Source organism: Centroberyx gerrardi, chromosome 3, assembly GCF_048128805.1.
Source record: "Centroberyx gerrardi isolate f3 chromosome 3, fCenGer3.hap1.cur.20231027, whole genome shotgun sequence".
Taxonomy (NCBI): Eukaryota; Metazoa; Chordata; class Actinopteri; order Beryciformes; family Berycidae; genus Centroberyx; species Centroberyx gerrardi.
In genome coordinates this window covers 32,318,397-32,337,581 of record NC_135999.1, presented here as the reverse complement: position 1 = coordinate 32,337,581, position 19,185 = coordinate 32,318,397, and the positions used below count along the sequence as shown (strand labels likewise).

At 39.9% G+C, this 19,185-nt stretch overlaps 2 protein-coding genes across 3 annotated transcripts in view; one reads left to right on the top strand and one right to left on the bottom strand.

The window, feature by feature from the left end:
• The window catches only part of LOC144538507 (zinc finger protein 638-like), a 116,200-nt gene that overhangs the window by 20,900 nt on the left and 76,115 nt on the right, over positions 1 to 19,185 (bottom strand). The window lies entirely within an intron of this gene.
• LOC139926020 (sterile alpha motif domain-containing protein 9-like) lies at positions 10,713 to 18,697 on the top strand. Of its 2 annotated transcripts, none has more exons than XM_071917575.2 (4): positions 10,713 to 10,908; positions 11,212 to 11,355; positions 12,252 to 12,306; positions 12,496 to 18,697. In XM_071917575.2, exons 1-4 carry the CDS (start codon positions 10,793 to 10,795, stop codon positions 17,341 to 17,343), a joined length of 5,163 nt encoding a protein of 1,720 aa, XP_071773676.1. In that variant the 5' UTR covers positions 10,713 to 10,792; the 3' UTR covers positions 17,344 to 18,697. The 2 variants fall into 2 exon arrangements, with proteins under 2 accessions (XP_071773676.1, XP_071773675.1); XM_071917574.2 differs by having other exon boundaries at positions 11,209 to 11,355.

The following is a 19,185-nucleotide window of genomic DNA, read 5'->3' as shown; positions in this document are numbered from 1 at the left end:
GGATCAAAACAAACAGAACACCGGCACTCAAAAACAATAGTCTTCTTATTTATTATGGGCAAAAACGACGCTGATGATGGCTTCTAGCTGAAACGCGTTCATTTTTGCCCATAATAAATAAGAAGACTATTGTTCTGTGAGTGCCGGTGTTCTGTTTGTTTTTATTTTTAAGTGTGTCATTGGGTATGTAATACCTGTATTTCTATGTAGCCATTAACTAGCTGTATACATTAACTGGAATGTGCACTATAGTCAACCACACACACACACACATACACACACAGGAGAGGTCATGTAAGGTTTTATTCAGACGTTCACATACACACATGAAATATTAGCACATACAGGTATATGAAATACTTGCACACGCACAAATACTTCTAAATACTCACAGTATCAGCATATTGCATATATCATTATGGCCGAGGCTGTGAGTGTTTTGCTTCACCTTTTTGAGTCTCCTGCAATGATCACTTCGATTGCATTGTATTAGATGAACTTCAATGATCCCTGAGGGGAACTTTAGTTGAAAAGTAAAACAAGATATGTATGGTCCAAAACTACATTCACCAATGTGCTGGGAGAGAATTTTTGTGGCACATGATGGATCTTTCCTGTTTTTTTCAAACAGATAATAGTCAGATTATTTCTGATTAGACAGACAAAAGATCAGTTCTCTGCCACAGAGATAAAAAGTTATATATTTCATGTAAATCCTGTCTTTTTTTTAAATTTCAAATCAATCAAACCTTTCTGTAATTCCACTGTAACTAAGGAGAAGGCTAGTATGCTTTTTGTCTTTTGAGAAAAAAACCAAAACGTAATCAAGTATTTACCTGCCTTAAACAATCATAATTAAGCGATTTATTGCTGACATCAGCGTAACTTGTTCATTTGAGTGATGCTTTAAATGACAGCTTATATCAGCAATGACATTATCTTACAACTTAATATACAGTATGTAAAGTTACAAGTTGTTTTAAATAAACTACTAATGCTGTGACAAAGAGGGAGGTTGGGGACAGTGTTTCCCCTCTATTTGCATGGTTTATATTTCTTGAGGTGTAACCAAATTCAACAACCTGACCAAATAATAAGACATGGTCAGGTGAATGATAGGCCTTCTGATGGCAACAGAAACATCTGTGTCAAATGTTTGTTTTTGTTACTGTATAATGATCACACTGTAAATCTAATGTGTGTGTTACCCTCACTTGTTGTTAAAGGAATACACTATATTTTTGGTAGATTGTCCATTGGTCAACTAAGCCAACAAGTTGAATCATCCATGTGTACCCAGTAGATCACTGCTGGCTCCGATGCTCCATGTTAACACTTTAGCATAAACTATGTTGAGTGATAGCCATGCGAACACTTTAACATAAACCGTGTTGAGTGATAGTAGGCTCCATGCTAACACTTTAACATACATTATGCTTGGTGATAGTAGGTTCCACGCTAACACTTTAGCATACACTATGGTTAGTGATAGTAGACTCAATGGTAACAATTAAGCATACATTATGTTGAGTGACAGTAGGCCACTATAGCATTATGTCAAAAGTAAGAAGAATGACGTTTTAATAACAGAAAGTTGGCAGTGCCTTATGTGGCCTAGATTCCTACATTTTAAAAATGAAATATTAAAGTGATATTGGACCTTGGCAGGGTTGTGTAGCTTCCTGGCCATGATATAACCCCAAAATTGGCGATTCTCTGTTATCTGTTGCCAGTGTTGTGCATGAACGTGCTAAAAGAGCACGTTCATTGAACGTGCTCATGTTTTTGGTGAATGGTGAACTGAACGTATCCGTTTGCAACTAATGAACGTGAACGTGAGTGTTGTTAACTCCCGCGAGAGTTAACGATGCTCCCGCAAGAGTTAACAACGCTCACGCACTGTGTTTTACGGCGCCCGAGGATTTACGGCACCCGGCATGGCTAGTGCAACTGGCAATTCAGACGCAGCTACCGGTACTGCTGAAGTACTCTAAATACTCTAAATTGTGTGCTCTGCAGAACTGAAATCATAGCACATCTTTCAGCTAGCGACTGTAATGAAGCCAGTGGTGGAGCTGGTACCAGCTCCATTTATGTTTTTGAACTGCTGCATAATTTGGTTCATGCAGGCTAAATAAAATTTCCATTGCATCTACAGTATACCTTTACTGCACCTCTTTTTTTCACTTTCTGCATAATATGACACATTGTTTAAGTGGTAAAACATATACTCACATTGGTTTTTCTTGGCTTTTAAAAGTAATCTCTGTCTGTGATTCTATAGTAGTATACAGTAATTCATTTAGTTTGGGAAGTGGGCAGTGGCAATGATTGGGGGCTGGGGATGGATGGGTAGGAGGAGGTTCTATTGAAAAAGAATAGCTCGGAGCAGCTCATTTAAAAAAAACAGAAGAAATTAATGTGAACTAGTTCATTTTTTGGGACTGTGAACTTAGTTCAAAATTCAAAATTGTGAACTATGAACGTGAACTAGTTCATTTTAATCTGTGTGAACTGAACTTTGAGCTAGCTCTTGTGAAGTGTGAACTTGCACAACACTGTCTATTGCTCCGGTGTTCCGGTAGACATGATTGGAGAATTTTTTCTCTCTCCATTCACTGCAACTGTATGGCGAAACAGGTCTGAAAATCACACTTCTAGCAACGAACGTGAACAAAAGAGATTCTGACAATATATAAAAAAAACTAGTCATTCTGTTGAAATGTTTGTAAGTGAATCGCTTTCTTTAAGTTTATTAAACCTTTCAGTTTGGATAAGTGTAACACCAAAATCCGGTCAGAAGAATTTTACCAATCTCATACAAATAACTGCCTGACTTAGATATAGCTTCAGAGCTGCTACAAATTCTCATTTTCTCACTTTAGATAATGCCAGTGGCCTACTATTACTCAGCATAGTGTGTGCTAAAGTGTTAGCATGGAGCCCACTATTACTCAACATAGTGTATGCTAAAGTGTTAGCATGGAGTCTACTATCACTCAACATAGTGTATGTTAAAGTGTTAGCATGGAGCCTACTATCACTCAACATGCATGTTAAAGTGTTAGCATGGAGCCTACTATCACTCAACATAGTGTAGGCTATGTTAAAGTGTTAGCATGGAGCTTAGCCTACTATCATTCAACAGTGCATGTTAAAGTGTTAGCATGGAGCCTACTACTCAACATAGTGTATGCTAAAGTGTTAGCATGGAGTCTACTATCACTCAACATAGTGTATGCTAAAGTGTTAGCATGGAGTCTACTATCACTCAACATAGTGTATGTTAAAGTGTTAGCATGGAGCCTACTATCACTCAACAGTGCATGTTAAAGTGTTAGCATGGAGCCTACTATTACTCAACATGGTGTATGCTAAAGTGTTAGCATGGAGCCTACTATTACTCAACATAGTGTATGCTAAAGTGTTAGCATGGAGTCTACTATCACTCAACATAGTGTATGTTAAAGTGTTAGCATGGAGCCTATCACTCAACAGTGCATGTTAAAGTGTTAGCATGGAGCCTACTATTACTCAACATAGTGTATGCTAAAGTGTTAGCATGGAGAGCCAATGATCTATCGGGGACACAAGGATGACCAATGGGACTATCCCCCATAAACATGCTGCATTCCTTTAAGCGTTGTACACTGTGATGTGAAGCCTGCAATGTGTGTGTCATGTCATGTTGTGCTCTGTTGTCTGACTGTGACCCGCTACACTCAGTAAGAACACGTCTCCTCGCACTTGTGTCCATCTGGACTGTAATATTTGTCTGTTCTGCTGAATGTGAATAAAATATCCTGTCACATGTTGTATGGGGTCATGCATTTTTGTATTCATTGAACTTGTCATGTAAGTGCCTTTATTTCCTTCTGACCCATTAAACACAACATATATTTTGAACATTACTGTAAATTCACTGAAAATGTGTTTTGCCAATATTCAATAAAATAGGGAGTTTGTTGGAAACAAAGATCTGTATAGGTGTGGAAAAGAACATATGTGTAAACACATTTGTAAATAAAGCACTGCAAAACTACTGGACTATGGAGGCCCCTAAGGACAAACAAGCACTGTGCATAAAGGCTACCAGCTAAGCTAACCGTACCTACGGAGAAGTCTCGTCGGTTACCAGTCTCACTTTGACAGAACTTTCTCCAGCTGAAGGTTACATGTCCCACAATGACAAGTGAAGCAAGTTTACTAGTTTAACAAGGTTACTCACTCGCTTCATCGATTCCGCCATTACAAGAATTTATTTCAGGAAAGGGAGGGGGAGAGCACCGCTTTTAAACAGCGAGGGAGGAGACAAGCTAGTTTAATAAAAAAAGAAAAGCTACTGAATGGACCAGGAGGAGCTTCGTTCCGGAGCAGAGTTTTTTTGTGATTACTGCGGCCAAAAATGCTTGATTTTGCTGCGGCTTTTCTCAAAAATTGCGATACAATTTGCAAGGTTTTATGTGCTCTTTTTGAGGTAAAATTGCGGGAATTGGGAAAAATTGCAAGCAAAGGAAACATTTTTTTTCTCTCTCTCTCTCTCTCTCTCTCTTATTCACTCACACACACACACACACATACACAGCCTCCCCCTATTCTCTCCCACTCTCCGTTTAAGCCAGTGGTCTTCAACCGGGGGTACTGCAGGGGGTCCGCCAATTTTCGTCAAAATAATTTGTGAAAAATTTAAAAATGTATTTTAGACAAAAATAATAATATTGAGTAAACTCCAAGTATTAATAGGCAATAAGATACTTTTGACAAAAACGATGACCAACCGCCATTGAAAAAAATTAGCTGGCTTGCTAGCAAGCTAAGTGTTGGCTAAAACGCAGTTCGGTGCTAAAATAATAACTAGCCTACTACTAGGTTAATATGTGAAGTAGAATGGATCACTTTGTAACAGTAACTAGGCCTCGAGCTCGGGATCCTACCGTTACTCCTTCCACCTCGTCCGAGACCACAGGTGAACCTGCCCCAGCAGCACCTGCCCCAGCAGCAGAGGGTAAACGCAAAAGAGAGAAGTCCCGAAAATATTCAGAAACCTACCTAAAGTTTGGATTTACCTTCAAAGAAACCGAAGGGATTGAATTGCCGGTGTGTGTTGTTTGTTCGGCGACGCTCTCAAACGAAAGCATGAAGCCATCAAAGCTGCAGCGACACTTGGAGAAGAATCACGGCCACTTACAAGATAAAACACTGGAATACTTTCAGGCTCGTCTGAACTCTCCCCAATGCCAACAGACAACGATGAGAAAATCAGCGAAAGTTGGAGAGCTTGCTTTGAAAGCCTCATATCAAGTTGCTCTTCGCATTGCTCAATGTAAAAAACCATATACAATTGCAGAAGATTTGATATTGCCCGCGGCCAGTGATATGTGCAAGACAATGTTTGGGAATTATGAATATGTAAATAAACTGAAGACTATCCCGTTGTCAGACACAACGATTGCTCAGCGAATTGGTGAAATGGCATCTGATGTGAGGGTGCAATTAATCAAGAAACTAAAATTGGCGGAGGCGTTTGCATTACAGTTGGATGAATCTGTGGACATGTCCAAAGACGCACAGCTCTTGGCATTTGTGCATTTTGTTGACCAAAACGAAATGTGTGAGGAATTTTTGTTTTGTAAGAAGCTTCCTGAACGCACAACAAGTTCTGAAATTTTCAAAGTGATTGATTACTTTTTCAGAGAAAACGACATAATCTGGGCAAAATGTGTTGCGATTTGTACTGACGGTGCGCGAGCTATGACTGGTCAAAAAAGTGGACTGATTGCACTTGTCAAAAAAGTCGCCCCACAAGTTCTGTGGACTCATTGCATGTTACACAGAGAATCTCTCGCTGCCAAAGAAATGAGTGCTGAATTTGCTGACGTTATGGACACTGTTGTGAAGGCTGTCAATTTTATTAAGAGGAGTGCCTTGCAAACGCGTCTCTTTGCTTCTCTGCGATGCTACGGGAGAGGAACACAATGCGCTCCTTTACCATTCTGAGGTCAGATGGCTTTCTCGCGGATCAGTATTGGCACGCGTGTTCGAGTTACGCACAGCTATCCACGAGTTTTTAGTTGGTCAAAACCGAGCGGAGCTGGCTGCAGATTTCAGTGACAATGTCTGGGTCACTAAACTGGCATATCTGGCAGACGTTTTCTCAGAGTTGAACAGACTGAACAGTTCTATGCAGGGCCGCAATACACATGCCATTCAGCTGTATGACAAGATGGAAGGCTTTCCGAAGAAAACAAAAAGATGGAGAGAGCGAATCAGGGGAGGAAACATTTCCATGTTTCCATCAATGGAGGAGTTGGCTGATTCTGCGGTGCTCTCGCCTGACGTGAAACATGCAATTGTTGGACACTTGGAGGCACTCGAAAGTCAATTTGAAAAATATTTTTCTGAGGCTGAGTCCTGGAGAAGGGACAAGACATGGATACAGTTTCCATTCAAACACAATGCATCGGACGGCTCAAACTTGACAGCCTCTGAGGAAGATCAGCTGATCGACCTATCCACAGACAGTACGCACAAGAATGTGTATGAGTCAAGGCCTCTCATCCAGTTCTGGATCTATTGCCAGAAAGCCTTCCACCAGCCTACAGCAAAGGCAATGGTGAGGCCTTTTGCCTTTTGCAACAACTTATCTTTGTGAAAGTGGATTCTCCTCCCTCACCTACCTGAAGAGTAAATACCGTTCAAGACTGCAGCCTGAGGATGATATGATGCTCTGCCTGACAACCTCCATCTCCCCCAGAATAGACAAGCTGTGTGCCACTCACCAGGGTCAGTCATCTCACTGAGGTAGGCCTATGTGTCATCCTGAAGCTAAAGTTAAGCTAAATGTTTCATTGTAAAAAAAAAAAAAAAAGCATAAGCCTCAATCTATAATAATCATAATAATAATAATAATAATAATAATAATGATCATCATCATCATCATCATCAATAATAATTATGTATAAACGTTTTAGCAACCGTAAGCATAATAACTGAGTATATAAATAGGTTAATAAGGGATTATAAATATGTTATTATAGGTCAGGTTTAAAATGCAACACAGTTTTTTTTTTTTAATCTAGGGAGTCCCTGCTCTGTTTCTCTATCGACCAAGAGGTCCTTGGGCTGAAAAAGGTTGAAGACCCCTGGTTTAAGCTATTAACTCTTCCAAGAGCTTGAATTTTGCACTCACCTCGATTCTTGCTGCTTTTGTTTTGTTTTGCACGGTCTATGGCAGTCATTTTTGTTGGCAGGTGAGCTTTGTTCATCTTCCACCTGAATGCGCGCTGCGATGATGTAAGTTACCACGACACCGAATGCGACAATTGGTCCAAATCACAAGCGGTCTGTTGATTTGGCCATTTCATGCGGAAAAGTTGCGGCAATTTTGCAAAACTGCAAGCTCTCGCAAATATTGCGGAGATTTCTTGAATTTGCGTTAATTATTGCGATCGCAAAATCGCAAGTTCCTGGAGGGACTGAAAGAGGTGAAAACAGCAACACAGCTGGCTGCTGTGTGGATATTGGTTTATATCATTATGTCTCAATGAAATCTCCACATAGCACACGTTAGTTTCAGGATTGGTTATAAGGTCTGATATTGCTTATTGCAGGTTTAAACATTTATGAAGATAAAGTTAAAATTTAAGAAGTTAAAGGTAAATAGAGAGTAAGGTATACAGATTGGAGGTTTTGAAGACAATATAAAATGTGATGTTTATATCGGCATCAGGGCCTCATATTTTACAATGCTTGTTCTACAAGTGGTGGCAATGCAAGTGTTGTTCAACATCATGTATTATGTTAGTCAAGGCTGCAGTATGTCTCTGCCAGCTGTTTTTAATGTATTTTAGACAACAATGGGAGCTTATGACTTCTGGGAGCTAAGGCAAACCTGCAGTAAACGTGCAGCATTCTGATCTTGGATCAGAATATGACCATGTTCAGCTGACTGGTATAAAGAATGCTCTCTTTTTCAATACTGTCAATTCCAGAGCTCTCTCTCTTTCTCTCTCTGTGACATTCATGCTCACACACACACACACACACACACACACCTACACACACACACACACACACACACACACACGCACACACACACAGACAAATTTAACCCAGCCCTGGCATAAAAATCAGGAGTGATCAGATATCATCTGGCTTCCCTGCCAGAGTAGTATCGAAGGCTGAAAGTTAACTACTTCATGAATTGGTGTTACTACTTCACCAACGCAAAATGCAAGGAAACTGGGTGAATCATATGGACTTGTTAGTTACACATGCCTGAAGACTGTTGAGATTACGCAAATAAAAGAAGCAATGGGACACTAAGAGGTAAGGACCCCAACTTTACACAGGAATAGAAAATCTGTTTTTTAGTCCAGTGTGACACAGATCTTTTTATGACTGTATATAGGTAGCCATAAGAAGATGAGATTGTGTGCTGTAAATGGTTAAAAATCAGACAACCTGTGTCTGTGTAGGTGAATGCAGCCCTGTTCTGCGTCAATCTTTTGCATATGAAACTCAGGTTGACTGAGGCACACCGCTGACTGTTCCAGCCATACTGGATTAAAAACCAGTGAGTTTTACTAGCTGACCAGCATTAGTAACATTCACCCCAGTGGCCAAGCTAATATAAATCTATTTGTTAAACCGAGTGTTTGTAATTTGTTTTCAAGGCGAGGAAGGGTTTTTGCAGAATCTCCATCCATTTAGACCTGTGCAAAAATATATTTCACTACAGTTTCAAATCTTTTAACCTGTTGAGGTGCATGTGATGTATCTTGCCAGACACTCAAACAGACTCAAAAACAAACAGCTAAAATGTTGCACCCCTCATGGATTTTCAAGTATTCAAAATGTATTTAAGTAGTGTATGCCCAATGTCTACATCAGTTACACTTTAACAGGTTCTATGAATGTTGCTCTGCTGCTTATTTCCTGCAAGCATTCATCACACAAGAACACAACTCTGCTGTGTTTGATTGTTGGACTCTGGAATGCAGAGAGACAAGCTAAGGTGTGTCACATGTTGACGTTTCATTGAATGAAAGGATATATTGTTAAGAGAAAAAAATGACCATGTGATCCTTGAGATTAAATCTGGCTCATATTGTTTCTGAGCTTGTAGAAAAATGTTCACAAATGTTCTGAGACTTATAGCTGTGCAGTATATCACCATATTTGAATGTGTGAAAAAATGCATGAATAAATTCAAATGTGTACATGTGTGAAAACGATTGGATCAAATAAATTCAAATGTTTGAATGCATAGACATGTAGACATAAATTTTGAATGCATACGAAAAGATTTCTCAAAATGAAATACCATGATAAATTCTGCTAGACTCCTGACAAGTACGTTATTGGGAGGGTTTAGAAGTATTATATGTACTAACATTAGCAAGCAAACGGCATGGAGAAATGAGCTATAGCCCAGGAAGACCAGAAATAGGTCCCTATTCATCCAACTGGCTAACTTAATTAAACTTGTTGAAGACATAGAAATGTTCTAGAAAAGATCTTCCCACTCACTTCCTGATTCGATAAACAGAATAAGATCCTAATCTGAGCATCCCCATTGGATAATGAGATAGCACTGGAAACTAAGGGCCAAAGTTTGGGGTTTATGGTATGAGCAGAGACATACCATAAACTATATAGTAACATAATTAGTACATACTGGTAAACATGCTACATTCACTGCAAAGGGGACACTGCAAGACATACAACAGAAGATTATGCATACCACTCTGTCGTGAAACTCAAATGGATGGGGAGTTTTTGTTCCAAAACAAAAAGAGTACAGGCTGGAAAGTGAAATTTGAAACCAGAAAGTTAGTACCTGGACAAGTAATCATTCAGTCATTGGTGTTGATCAAGGGTGAAGGAAATTTGGGCAAAAAACACACAGAGATAAACTTGATGAAGCCGATGGAGGTTTATTATTCAAAGGGGGTAAAAAATGCAGTTCACATAGTCAGTCAATGCCCTATGTCTGAATGTCGTCATGGTAATGATGACTCCTCCTTATTTTCACAGTACCTGGACTGGATAAGGAAGTCCACCATGTTTGTTTGCTTGTTTTAGAAGGGCAGAATAGCACTGACAGGTGAATATATGTGTTGTTGTTTTTTTTTTACTGCTGCTCCAAAGTCTTTGTATTCTAATAATTGATGGGAATTAATAGTTAATAACACTGCCTGACGCAGTTAAATACAGCCACTTGCTTGGCAATTTGAATTTAGATAGAAAGACTGTTCTTTCAGATGGATAGGAGAGGTTTGTTGTAGGGAGAAATGAAACTGCTGGTATACATAGTCTAATGAGCAAGGGAGAGCTGCTGTTTCTGTGTTCCATATGGAAATGAATCTCAGTTAATGCAATTGTATCTATGGCAAGGAAATCAGAAAAGATTCCCTGAACGCTGTTGTGTCAAATAGTTTTTAAATCCTTTCCTTAAGCTGTTGCCAAGAAATGCCACTCCCAAAAAACAAGTAGAGACGAGGAAAAGAGATGAAACCACAGAACAGGTTTTATATGCCTTACAAAAATGCTTTATGATTTATGTTCTTACATTCCCTTTCACATTACAATATATCACACTATGAGACAAAAGAGGTGTAAGGGGTTGTAAAATTGTCCAGCTGCATCATCCTCTCTTTTACTCTTCCTCTCTAGCACCTGAAGGACCTGAATCTATACACCTAGGCAGAATGGAGTGAGGTTTGTATCCAGGAAAAGCAAATCAAGGAGGCAGCAGGAGGCCAGTCCTCCCTGTTGTGACGTAGGCAAGATGGATGCGAAGCAGGAGAAGAGAGCCGACTCTCCAAGCTATCTCTCTACGAAGAGTGGCAGTTCAATGAACCGGCCTCCAGATTTCAGTCAGGAACCTGATACACAAGAAGACTGGTATGCTTTTATAATTTGTCTTCTCTTTTGCCGCCATTATCCCCCCATCAAAAATGTACTTCAGGGAATAGACCAAATGGAGTCATAACAATCGGGATTCATAAATTCGGGCAAGACATACACATAGTTAAAAAGTATTCGCCACTCCCTGGTAAACAGAGTTGAGATTAACTTGTGACCGCAACAGTTATTTTCTATGACACATCAAAGCCTTTTGGGTTATAATCCTACATGCAGGAGCATGTCATATTAGAGAGTAGAAATGAAAGGTCTCACTATTCATAATTTATATCCCTCCAGGAGTCCTCCATGTCCTGAGACAGACAGGATGGATGCCAAGCTTCAAGAGAGAGACAAGTCCCCAAGGTTTCTGTCTCTGAAGAGTCACAGGTCAATGAGCCCTCCCCTGCGTTTTGAACCTGGCACTATTGAAGACAGGCAAGACTTGTAAGTTGTGTTTTCTGCCCTTGCGCTCTGTGTTCCTTGAAGCTCAACTATGTTTACATTATTTACGGCTGAATAGAGAAGTAAAGCACTGAGCTAGCTCCTTAGTCAGATTTGGTATGGTAGAATAGATCTACATAATGTAGATGTTAGATCCAGTGGCTTGTTTTAAGAAACAACGTAGTAAATAATCTTAGAGAATCAAAACCATGAAACCATTTACAATCTAACACTGCAAAAGAAAACTGTTACATAGTTTTAGTAGTATAATAGTATACATCTTTAAAAAGGAGGGTTTGTGAGAGAAACTTGTGACCGGAAAGTTGCCAGTTCAAATACCAGGACCAGCTGGGAAAATGGGGGTGGGAAAGTGAAGAAGTAATGCTCTCCCCTCCCTCAATAGGTGCCCTTTAGCAAGGCACTAAACCCCCAACTGTTCCAGTAAGGTGCTCATTGGCCACCAATAGAGGACTGTGGTTGTACAGCGCATACCCCAGTGGGACAGTAGGAGACTGTGGTTGTACAGGGCAATTACCAGTGGCCAACAGTAGAAGACTATGGTTGTACTGTGTAGCACCCAGATATGAATGTGTGGAAATGATATAAATGTGAAGTAGAATGTGAACTTTCCCTAGGTTAATAAAGGTTAAAAAAAAACAAGAAAAAAAAACAAGACAGAATCATACAGATTTTCATAGAACCTGTTTCAAAGCTTGTCAGAGATGTATAACAATGTGTCCAAGACTTTATAGTATGTTTTTTTTTTTTTTCAGTTACTGTAGTTTTGCTTCATTAAATGACTGTTTACAGGTATGGGAGTGACTACATTGGCTAAAAACATTGAAGGAGAAATTATATCATATATTGCATTACAAGTGCAGTCTGTTTTCTCTGTACAGGAATGTGAGATCTTATGGAACACAATTGCCTGTTGGAGGGGCACGAGCGAAAACGGTATGTTAAAGCCTCTGGTTTATATAATTTATAGTAATTACTAATTGGGCAGCAATGAGCAGGACATGATTTACCCTGTAACTTAATAATGTATCCTGTTATGTAATAATGACCAGACTGATAATACTGACAATAGTTATAAATGCACAAACATTTATTTTCCTCTAATTTTTACCACTGGTTGTGCAGAGAGGAAATGACCTTGATGAATCCCCGCTAAAGATTGAGGACTGGACCAAGGAGCATGTGAAAGATTGGCTGATCATTAGACTACGAGTACCAGAGCGAATTGCACAGACACTCTATGACCAAGAGACGTCAGGAGCTTGCTTGGTCTCCTTTGAGAAACAAGACCTGTTAGATTTAGGTGTGCCACTAGCACCGGCAATCCAAATAATACGACAAGTTGAGAAGTTGAGGAGGCAATCCGAGACAATTGGGGGAAGTGTGATGATACCAGAGAGTCATTATGAAACCAGAGCAGGTGAGCTCAGGGCAAGCACAGAGAGGTGGGAGGTGTCAGGAAATCTTGATGAATCTATGGAGACTGAAACAGTGTCGTCAGACTCTGGAATTGAAAGTCTAAGCTCCACAATGTTGTTATTACAGACACTGAGATATAAAATCAAATCTGTAACAGATGGGAAGACAACAGATGACAAAAGATTACATAGAGAAAATACTGAGGACACCACATCTCTACACCTGAAGAGGCCAATATGTCTGACCCGGCCCTTTGACAAAAGCGACCCATCGTTCATTTACACACAAAATGGCATTCTTCCTCCTGTAGCCGGTCCAAGCAATCTCCTTGACCCTGTGCATGAGTATCAGCTTCTGCCGAACACAGATGAGGCCAGTGAAAGAGAAATCCTTTACGAATTCACAAAAGAAGTATTTTGTTTTGCTGCAAGCTGCATGAATTCACGCACCAATGGTACTATTCATTTTGGAGTGAATAACCAGGCAGGACAGGCAGGTCAGGTAATTGGGCACAAGGTCACCTCTTTCAGTAAATATAATGAGGCATTTGAATCATGTCTGAGCGAGCACTTTGAAGAACACAGAAATGTTGCCAGAACATGCATCAGACCTCCTAAATTCTTCCAAGTTCACTGTCAAGATGGAACAACTTCAGACAAATGTGTGATTGAGGTTGATGTAGTTCCAACATATTCAGAGACACAAGAGAAAGTTTTCTATACTTTCTTAAATATTGCATCAACACAGAAGGAGCAACAGTGCAAAACCGAATGTCTGTTTGTCCGGGATGGCCCGAGGGCAATCAACATTTTAGCAGATCCTAATCCCCGCATAGTCCAGGAGAAGATAAAAAGTATGATTGAAGAAGTAAAATGTTGGGCATCAGCACGCAAGTCAGCAGAGGAGAGGGATGAAAAGCACCTCAGTCAAGGCCACCAGGGCCAAAGGCTCAAACAAATAATAACTCGTGGAAGAGACACTTTGGAGAACTCCCTTCAAGTCATTGTTGTTACCAACAAATGTCATTCAAGCCAACTGGAGCACTTGGGTTTTCTGAAAGAGATGAAGTTGCTTGCAGTACTTGAGTTTGACCCAGAGTCTGATGTTGATGGAACGTGCAGTTTTTACCGAAAGGATCACATAGCTAATCTGCACTACCCACGAATGTACATCACCCAGGACAGTGTATCAACTGTCATTGGAAAGCTGAACCTGTTTAAGCAAACAAGTTGGGTCTTCTGCAATGGACGGGTGAATGAAGAGAGTGAGATGGACAAACCATTAACAACTAGTGAATGGTTGAAGAAACGCTCTGGAGATATCAACAACATGATTTCATTTCTCTGCAATCCAGATCTGCTTTCTAAGGATGGACTGCTGGTGGTCTTCATTCTTCACTCAGCCATCACTGACATCTCAAGCCCTATTATGGAGACCTTCTGTGCAATTTATCGCACATTGGAAGGGGATGACAATATGCTTTGCATATGCAAAGACTCAACTGTGTTCAGCCACTGGAAGCAAATAATAGAGACTCGCTGTAAAGTGGACATCACCAGTAAATGCATCTATGAACTGAGTCCGAATGAAATCAATAGCACCATCCAAAAGCTGAAAGAGCCTCAGACACGGTCTTCTAGGAGATACCTGCCATCCTCAGGCTCAAGCTCAGTCCTCCTGACAAAAAGAGATGAGGAGCTGATGACTGTTCTGGACATATTAAGTGAAAATGAATGTGAGAACACAGAAATTGAAACAATGGAGTCTTTCCAGGAGTTCAAGAAGAAAACAGAGGAGGACTTTTACAGAGGAGGACAAGTTACATGGTGGAACTTTTACCTTTCGGAGAGGCCAGGCTGCCTGCCATTCATCAAACGAGAAAAATACAATGAGCTATATGATCTGATCACTCCCGTAGAGGGCTACACATCTCCATGTGTCATGATTAATCTTTTTCATCACCCAGGTTGTGGGGGAACAACTCTAGCAATGCATGTTCTTTGGAGCTTGAGGAGAAAATTCAGATGTGCTGTTGTGAAAAACAACATGGCATCGAATAGTGAAATTGCAATCCAAGTCACAAACCTGCTGACTTGTGGCAAACAGGAGCAGTCAGACTACACACCTGTTCTCCTCTTGGTGGACAACTGGGATGATGTAGAGGACCTAAAGCAGTGCATCCTGAGTGTGGGGAGTGAAAGAAAGCGACATAATCTAATGGTAATCATACTGAACTGTGAGAGAACCCAGTTCCCGGATGAGAGCTCCAGGAATAGCCGGGTTGCAAACGTGTTCATCACTAACAATCTGTCCCCCAAAGAGCAGAGTTTGTTTTCTGATAAACTAAGACAACTCAAGGATTTCCATGAAGAACCTGAAACGTTCTATGCATTCATGATCATGACCAATAATTTCAGTGAGCACTACATCAAGAATCTGGTGAGCAACATTGTTAAAGCTCTCGACACCACTACCAAACAAGGAAAGCTGTTCTCCTTCTTAGCTTTGCTGAACACTTACATCAATGGATCCTACATGTCGCTCTCTCTGTGTGAAGACTTAGTGGGTATAAGGAATGCCCTGTGGAAGACAGAAACGTTCAAAGAAAAAATGAATCCGTATTCCACACTGCTGATCAATTTCATTGTTGAAGAGCATGGCACATATCAAGCAGTACGGTTCTTACACCAAATGATTGCCAGTAACTGTCTTGACATCCTTACCCAAATACACAAACTCTCTCTGGCTGAGATAACAATCAACCTGTTGCACTGTAACTGTCTCTACAAATCATGCATGGGAAAGGATATCCTGGTCCAAAACATCCAAAGTATGCTGATCACACGTCACAGAAAAGAACAGGGAGCTGACAAAGACACATTGTTCTCTCCTTTGATTGAGGCTATACATGAGGAGGGACTTGACAAAAGGGAGGGACATGACAAAATCAAAGAAGTCTTAGAAAGAGCAACAGTCAGATTTGACAAAAGTGCAACATTGCCACAAGCATTGGCAAGACATTTCTACCTGAAAGAGAAAGACTTTAAATCTGCCCTCCATTGGGCCAGGGATGCACAAGGAAAAAATTCAAATTCCTACATTGCAGACACAGTCGGACAGGTGTACAAGAGCCAGCTCAAAAAGGAAATTGAGCAATCTAAGGATCTCACTCCTGAAGCACTTGACACTTGCCTAAAATTAGCATTCAATGCTATAAATGCATTCAGGGATTCACAGGAACTAGCCAAGAAGGATGAACCGATAGATCCATTAGATCTGCACAACAGAAAGAGACACAGGTCTTACAATACATCAGGCTATGTAGGAGAGACAGAAGTCATGATGATCCTTTTTGAGGTTATTCAACACATTCCTCTTTTCAGTGTCAGTGACAGACATAAGAAGGATAAAATGCTACAATTCCTCAAAGGTCACCTCCCAGTGAACACGTTTCATGAAATCAGCAACACAAGCATTAACCAGTTTGTCACTGTCCTGGCAGACCATGAGAGATTTCTGGTCTCTTTGAAGCCAAGGCTGAAGGAAATTTTCAGTTTCTTTGAGAACTACTTCACATACCTAAAGCCTAGGTCATTTGAAAGGGAGACAGCAGATGACAGAAACAAACGCAAGGTGTCAGAGTACTTTAAAAAGTACATACAGATATTCTGTATTTCAGAACAGGAGAAGGCATCTGAAAAAGCCAACAACCCCAAGCTGAGTCTACGTCAGGAGATAGCAGATCAGAGGAACTATCTGGAACTAAAACGAGCTGACTCATTTGCTGGGCTCCTGCAGTGTTTGAACGACAAAAGTGGAGTGGAAATGGAGCACATTCTGAATAAATGGCAGTTTGTATTTGACAACTCACCCTCTAAGTACACGGTCAACTTCATCCTGGCAAACATTGTTCTTCACAGCATCAAGCCCACCTCCAAATTGCTGAAAAAATATGAGGAGTTGGTCTACCTTCTCAATGAGGAGCTGCAAAATGAGGGGACTCATTCAAATTCTACAGAGCTGTACTACCTCTCTATGCTGCTCATGTGGCCTACAAAAGACCACAGGCTTGAAAACTCAGCAACATACAAAAATATCAATATGTATGTTACATCAGCCAAGAAATCATTTCATCGACGCTTCTCTCACATGTTTTCAGCAAGAAGTGCCATTGCTCACTTCTACCTTGGGAAATCCAATGGACTGAAGCGAATAGTTTCAAAGGGGAAGCTTGATCAAATTGTGATCGCCGCTTCAAAGCAGCAAGCCTCTGCCAGTGGCTCAACTGGTCAACCACGTAACCTGCACCATCTCTGGCAGAGTGGTGCAGTATGGAAAGAGCCAAAGGTCCAAAGTATGCTGCTACGGGTTAAAGGAAAATCAGAAAACAACAACATTTATGTTCATTATGCTGGCAACCTTAAAATGCTTGTGCGTCCCATTTACCTGGGTGGTGTACGCAGTGGTTACAGCCAGGAGGAAGTGTCCTTCTACCTTGGATTCAGCATGGAAGGTCCTGTGGCCTATGATATTAGGTATGAAAATGACCCATGAGCACATTTCCTTACTGCAGATGTAAACAGTGGTTTACATACATGCATTGACATACAGGGGATGGACAAAAGACTTTAACGTTGAAGTAAATACCGTAAAGATAAACCACTAAAGGCAGGGTCTCAAATAGTGTGCTGATCTTTAACAATAACCCGGGAGTGTGTATGCATAAATAAAGGCTGGACCCAAATGAAAACCGGGTTAAAAAAAAAAATGGCAGAATTACCAGAAAGAAATTCTAAATTCATAATAGCTTAAGTATCATTAAAATTACTAAAATACCACAAAATATATTACCAAAAAGAGATGTTGCATGTAGTGGAACACACTGACATGTTTATCTTGTTGCCATAGATACAGGTACTGGTGCAGAAGCCTTTAAATTCGTTACCAGACATAACTCCACTACTTGGAGCACTATACAGCATTGCTCCTGTTTGCAAGGCTGATGTAGCTGTAGTAATAGTAGTATCTGACATCAGTTGCCTATATCAGTAATATTTTTAGGAAACAGGCCTAAAAACGGAATTGTATGATTTTTTTTTTTTTTACAGAACACCAGCAAATTCTCACTTCTTGACATGAATCTGAATTGAGCACTGGTCACAAAAAGTAAAAAGAAAAAGTAAAAGATTATTTAAGGTGGTATGTGGAACACTCTTGAAAATCATGACAACATATGCCAAACTGCTTTTAATTTTCTATTTACTTATTATTAATTATATTAACAAATCATTGTTTACAATATTATGTTTATGTTATGCTAAATGTTTCTGTTTCAAATTAAGGTTTTGGATAGCCATACATTTGTGCTTAATTCATCTTCAACTGTCATTTTGCTTCTATGTTTAATAATGCAAAATAATTATTTGATTGTGTTTTTCTTCAAAATGACACTATGGCAGGCTTATTGCACTTTTTCATGCACTACATCTGCTCTTGAGGAAAACACAGGTTTCAGGTCTGAATGCAGCAGCTCTTCACATACGCCTCAATGTCGGGGAAACCTCACCCCAGAACTACAACTGCTGAAATAGCTCTATTACCCATTTATTATTCAGTGAGATCTGATTATTGCTGCATGCATTTTTGGTATTAAATCAGACTTATCTGTACCTGAATCATAGTCTTCCTGAGTGTATATTTCAAATTCATTATGAAAGTTTGTTGCATATTTTCAATGGTATCAAAGTTATACAATGTGTCTATTTGATGTACTATTTGAACTGATGATGAATATATTGATGCCAAGCCTTAATATATTAAAGTCTACGTACTGATGAAAGAAATTGAATGTCTTTCTTTATCAAATATGAAAAGTTCCTTTACTATGGTGGCATATCACAAGCACCTCAAATTTATATTCTACAAACTTCAGCAGAGAATTGTTAATTCAACATGGAAATATAATATAATGGGATATTTGTTACAACATGTCATAGGGCGTCAGAATTACCCACCATAACTTCTCTGAAAACATGCAGTTGAGTTGAAATCTGGCTTTTTGGATGCTCTGTCATTTCTTTAATGTTGTCCATTGCACTTACAGCTAGTAGCTTATGTGTTAATTATACAGGTCAATTATCACAGCTACAGCTGGTCCTTAGTTCTGATTGGCTGAGTCACATACAAAGTCAGTGCAAAACATCTGATGAACACAAACCTGTGACCACATAACAGTTAATTTCAAAATTAATGTGACCCAAAAACCAACACCCATACTGCTACTTATGTGTTGGTTAGGAACTACTTTGTTTAGCTACTGTTCAAGAAGTGTTTTTGTATTGCAGCATCCTGGCTATAAAGAATAGCCACAATTTTGGTCAAGTGTTATACATGAAA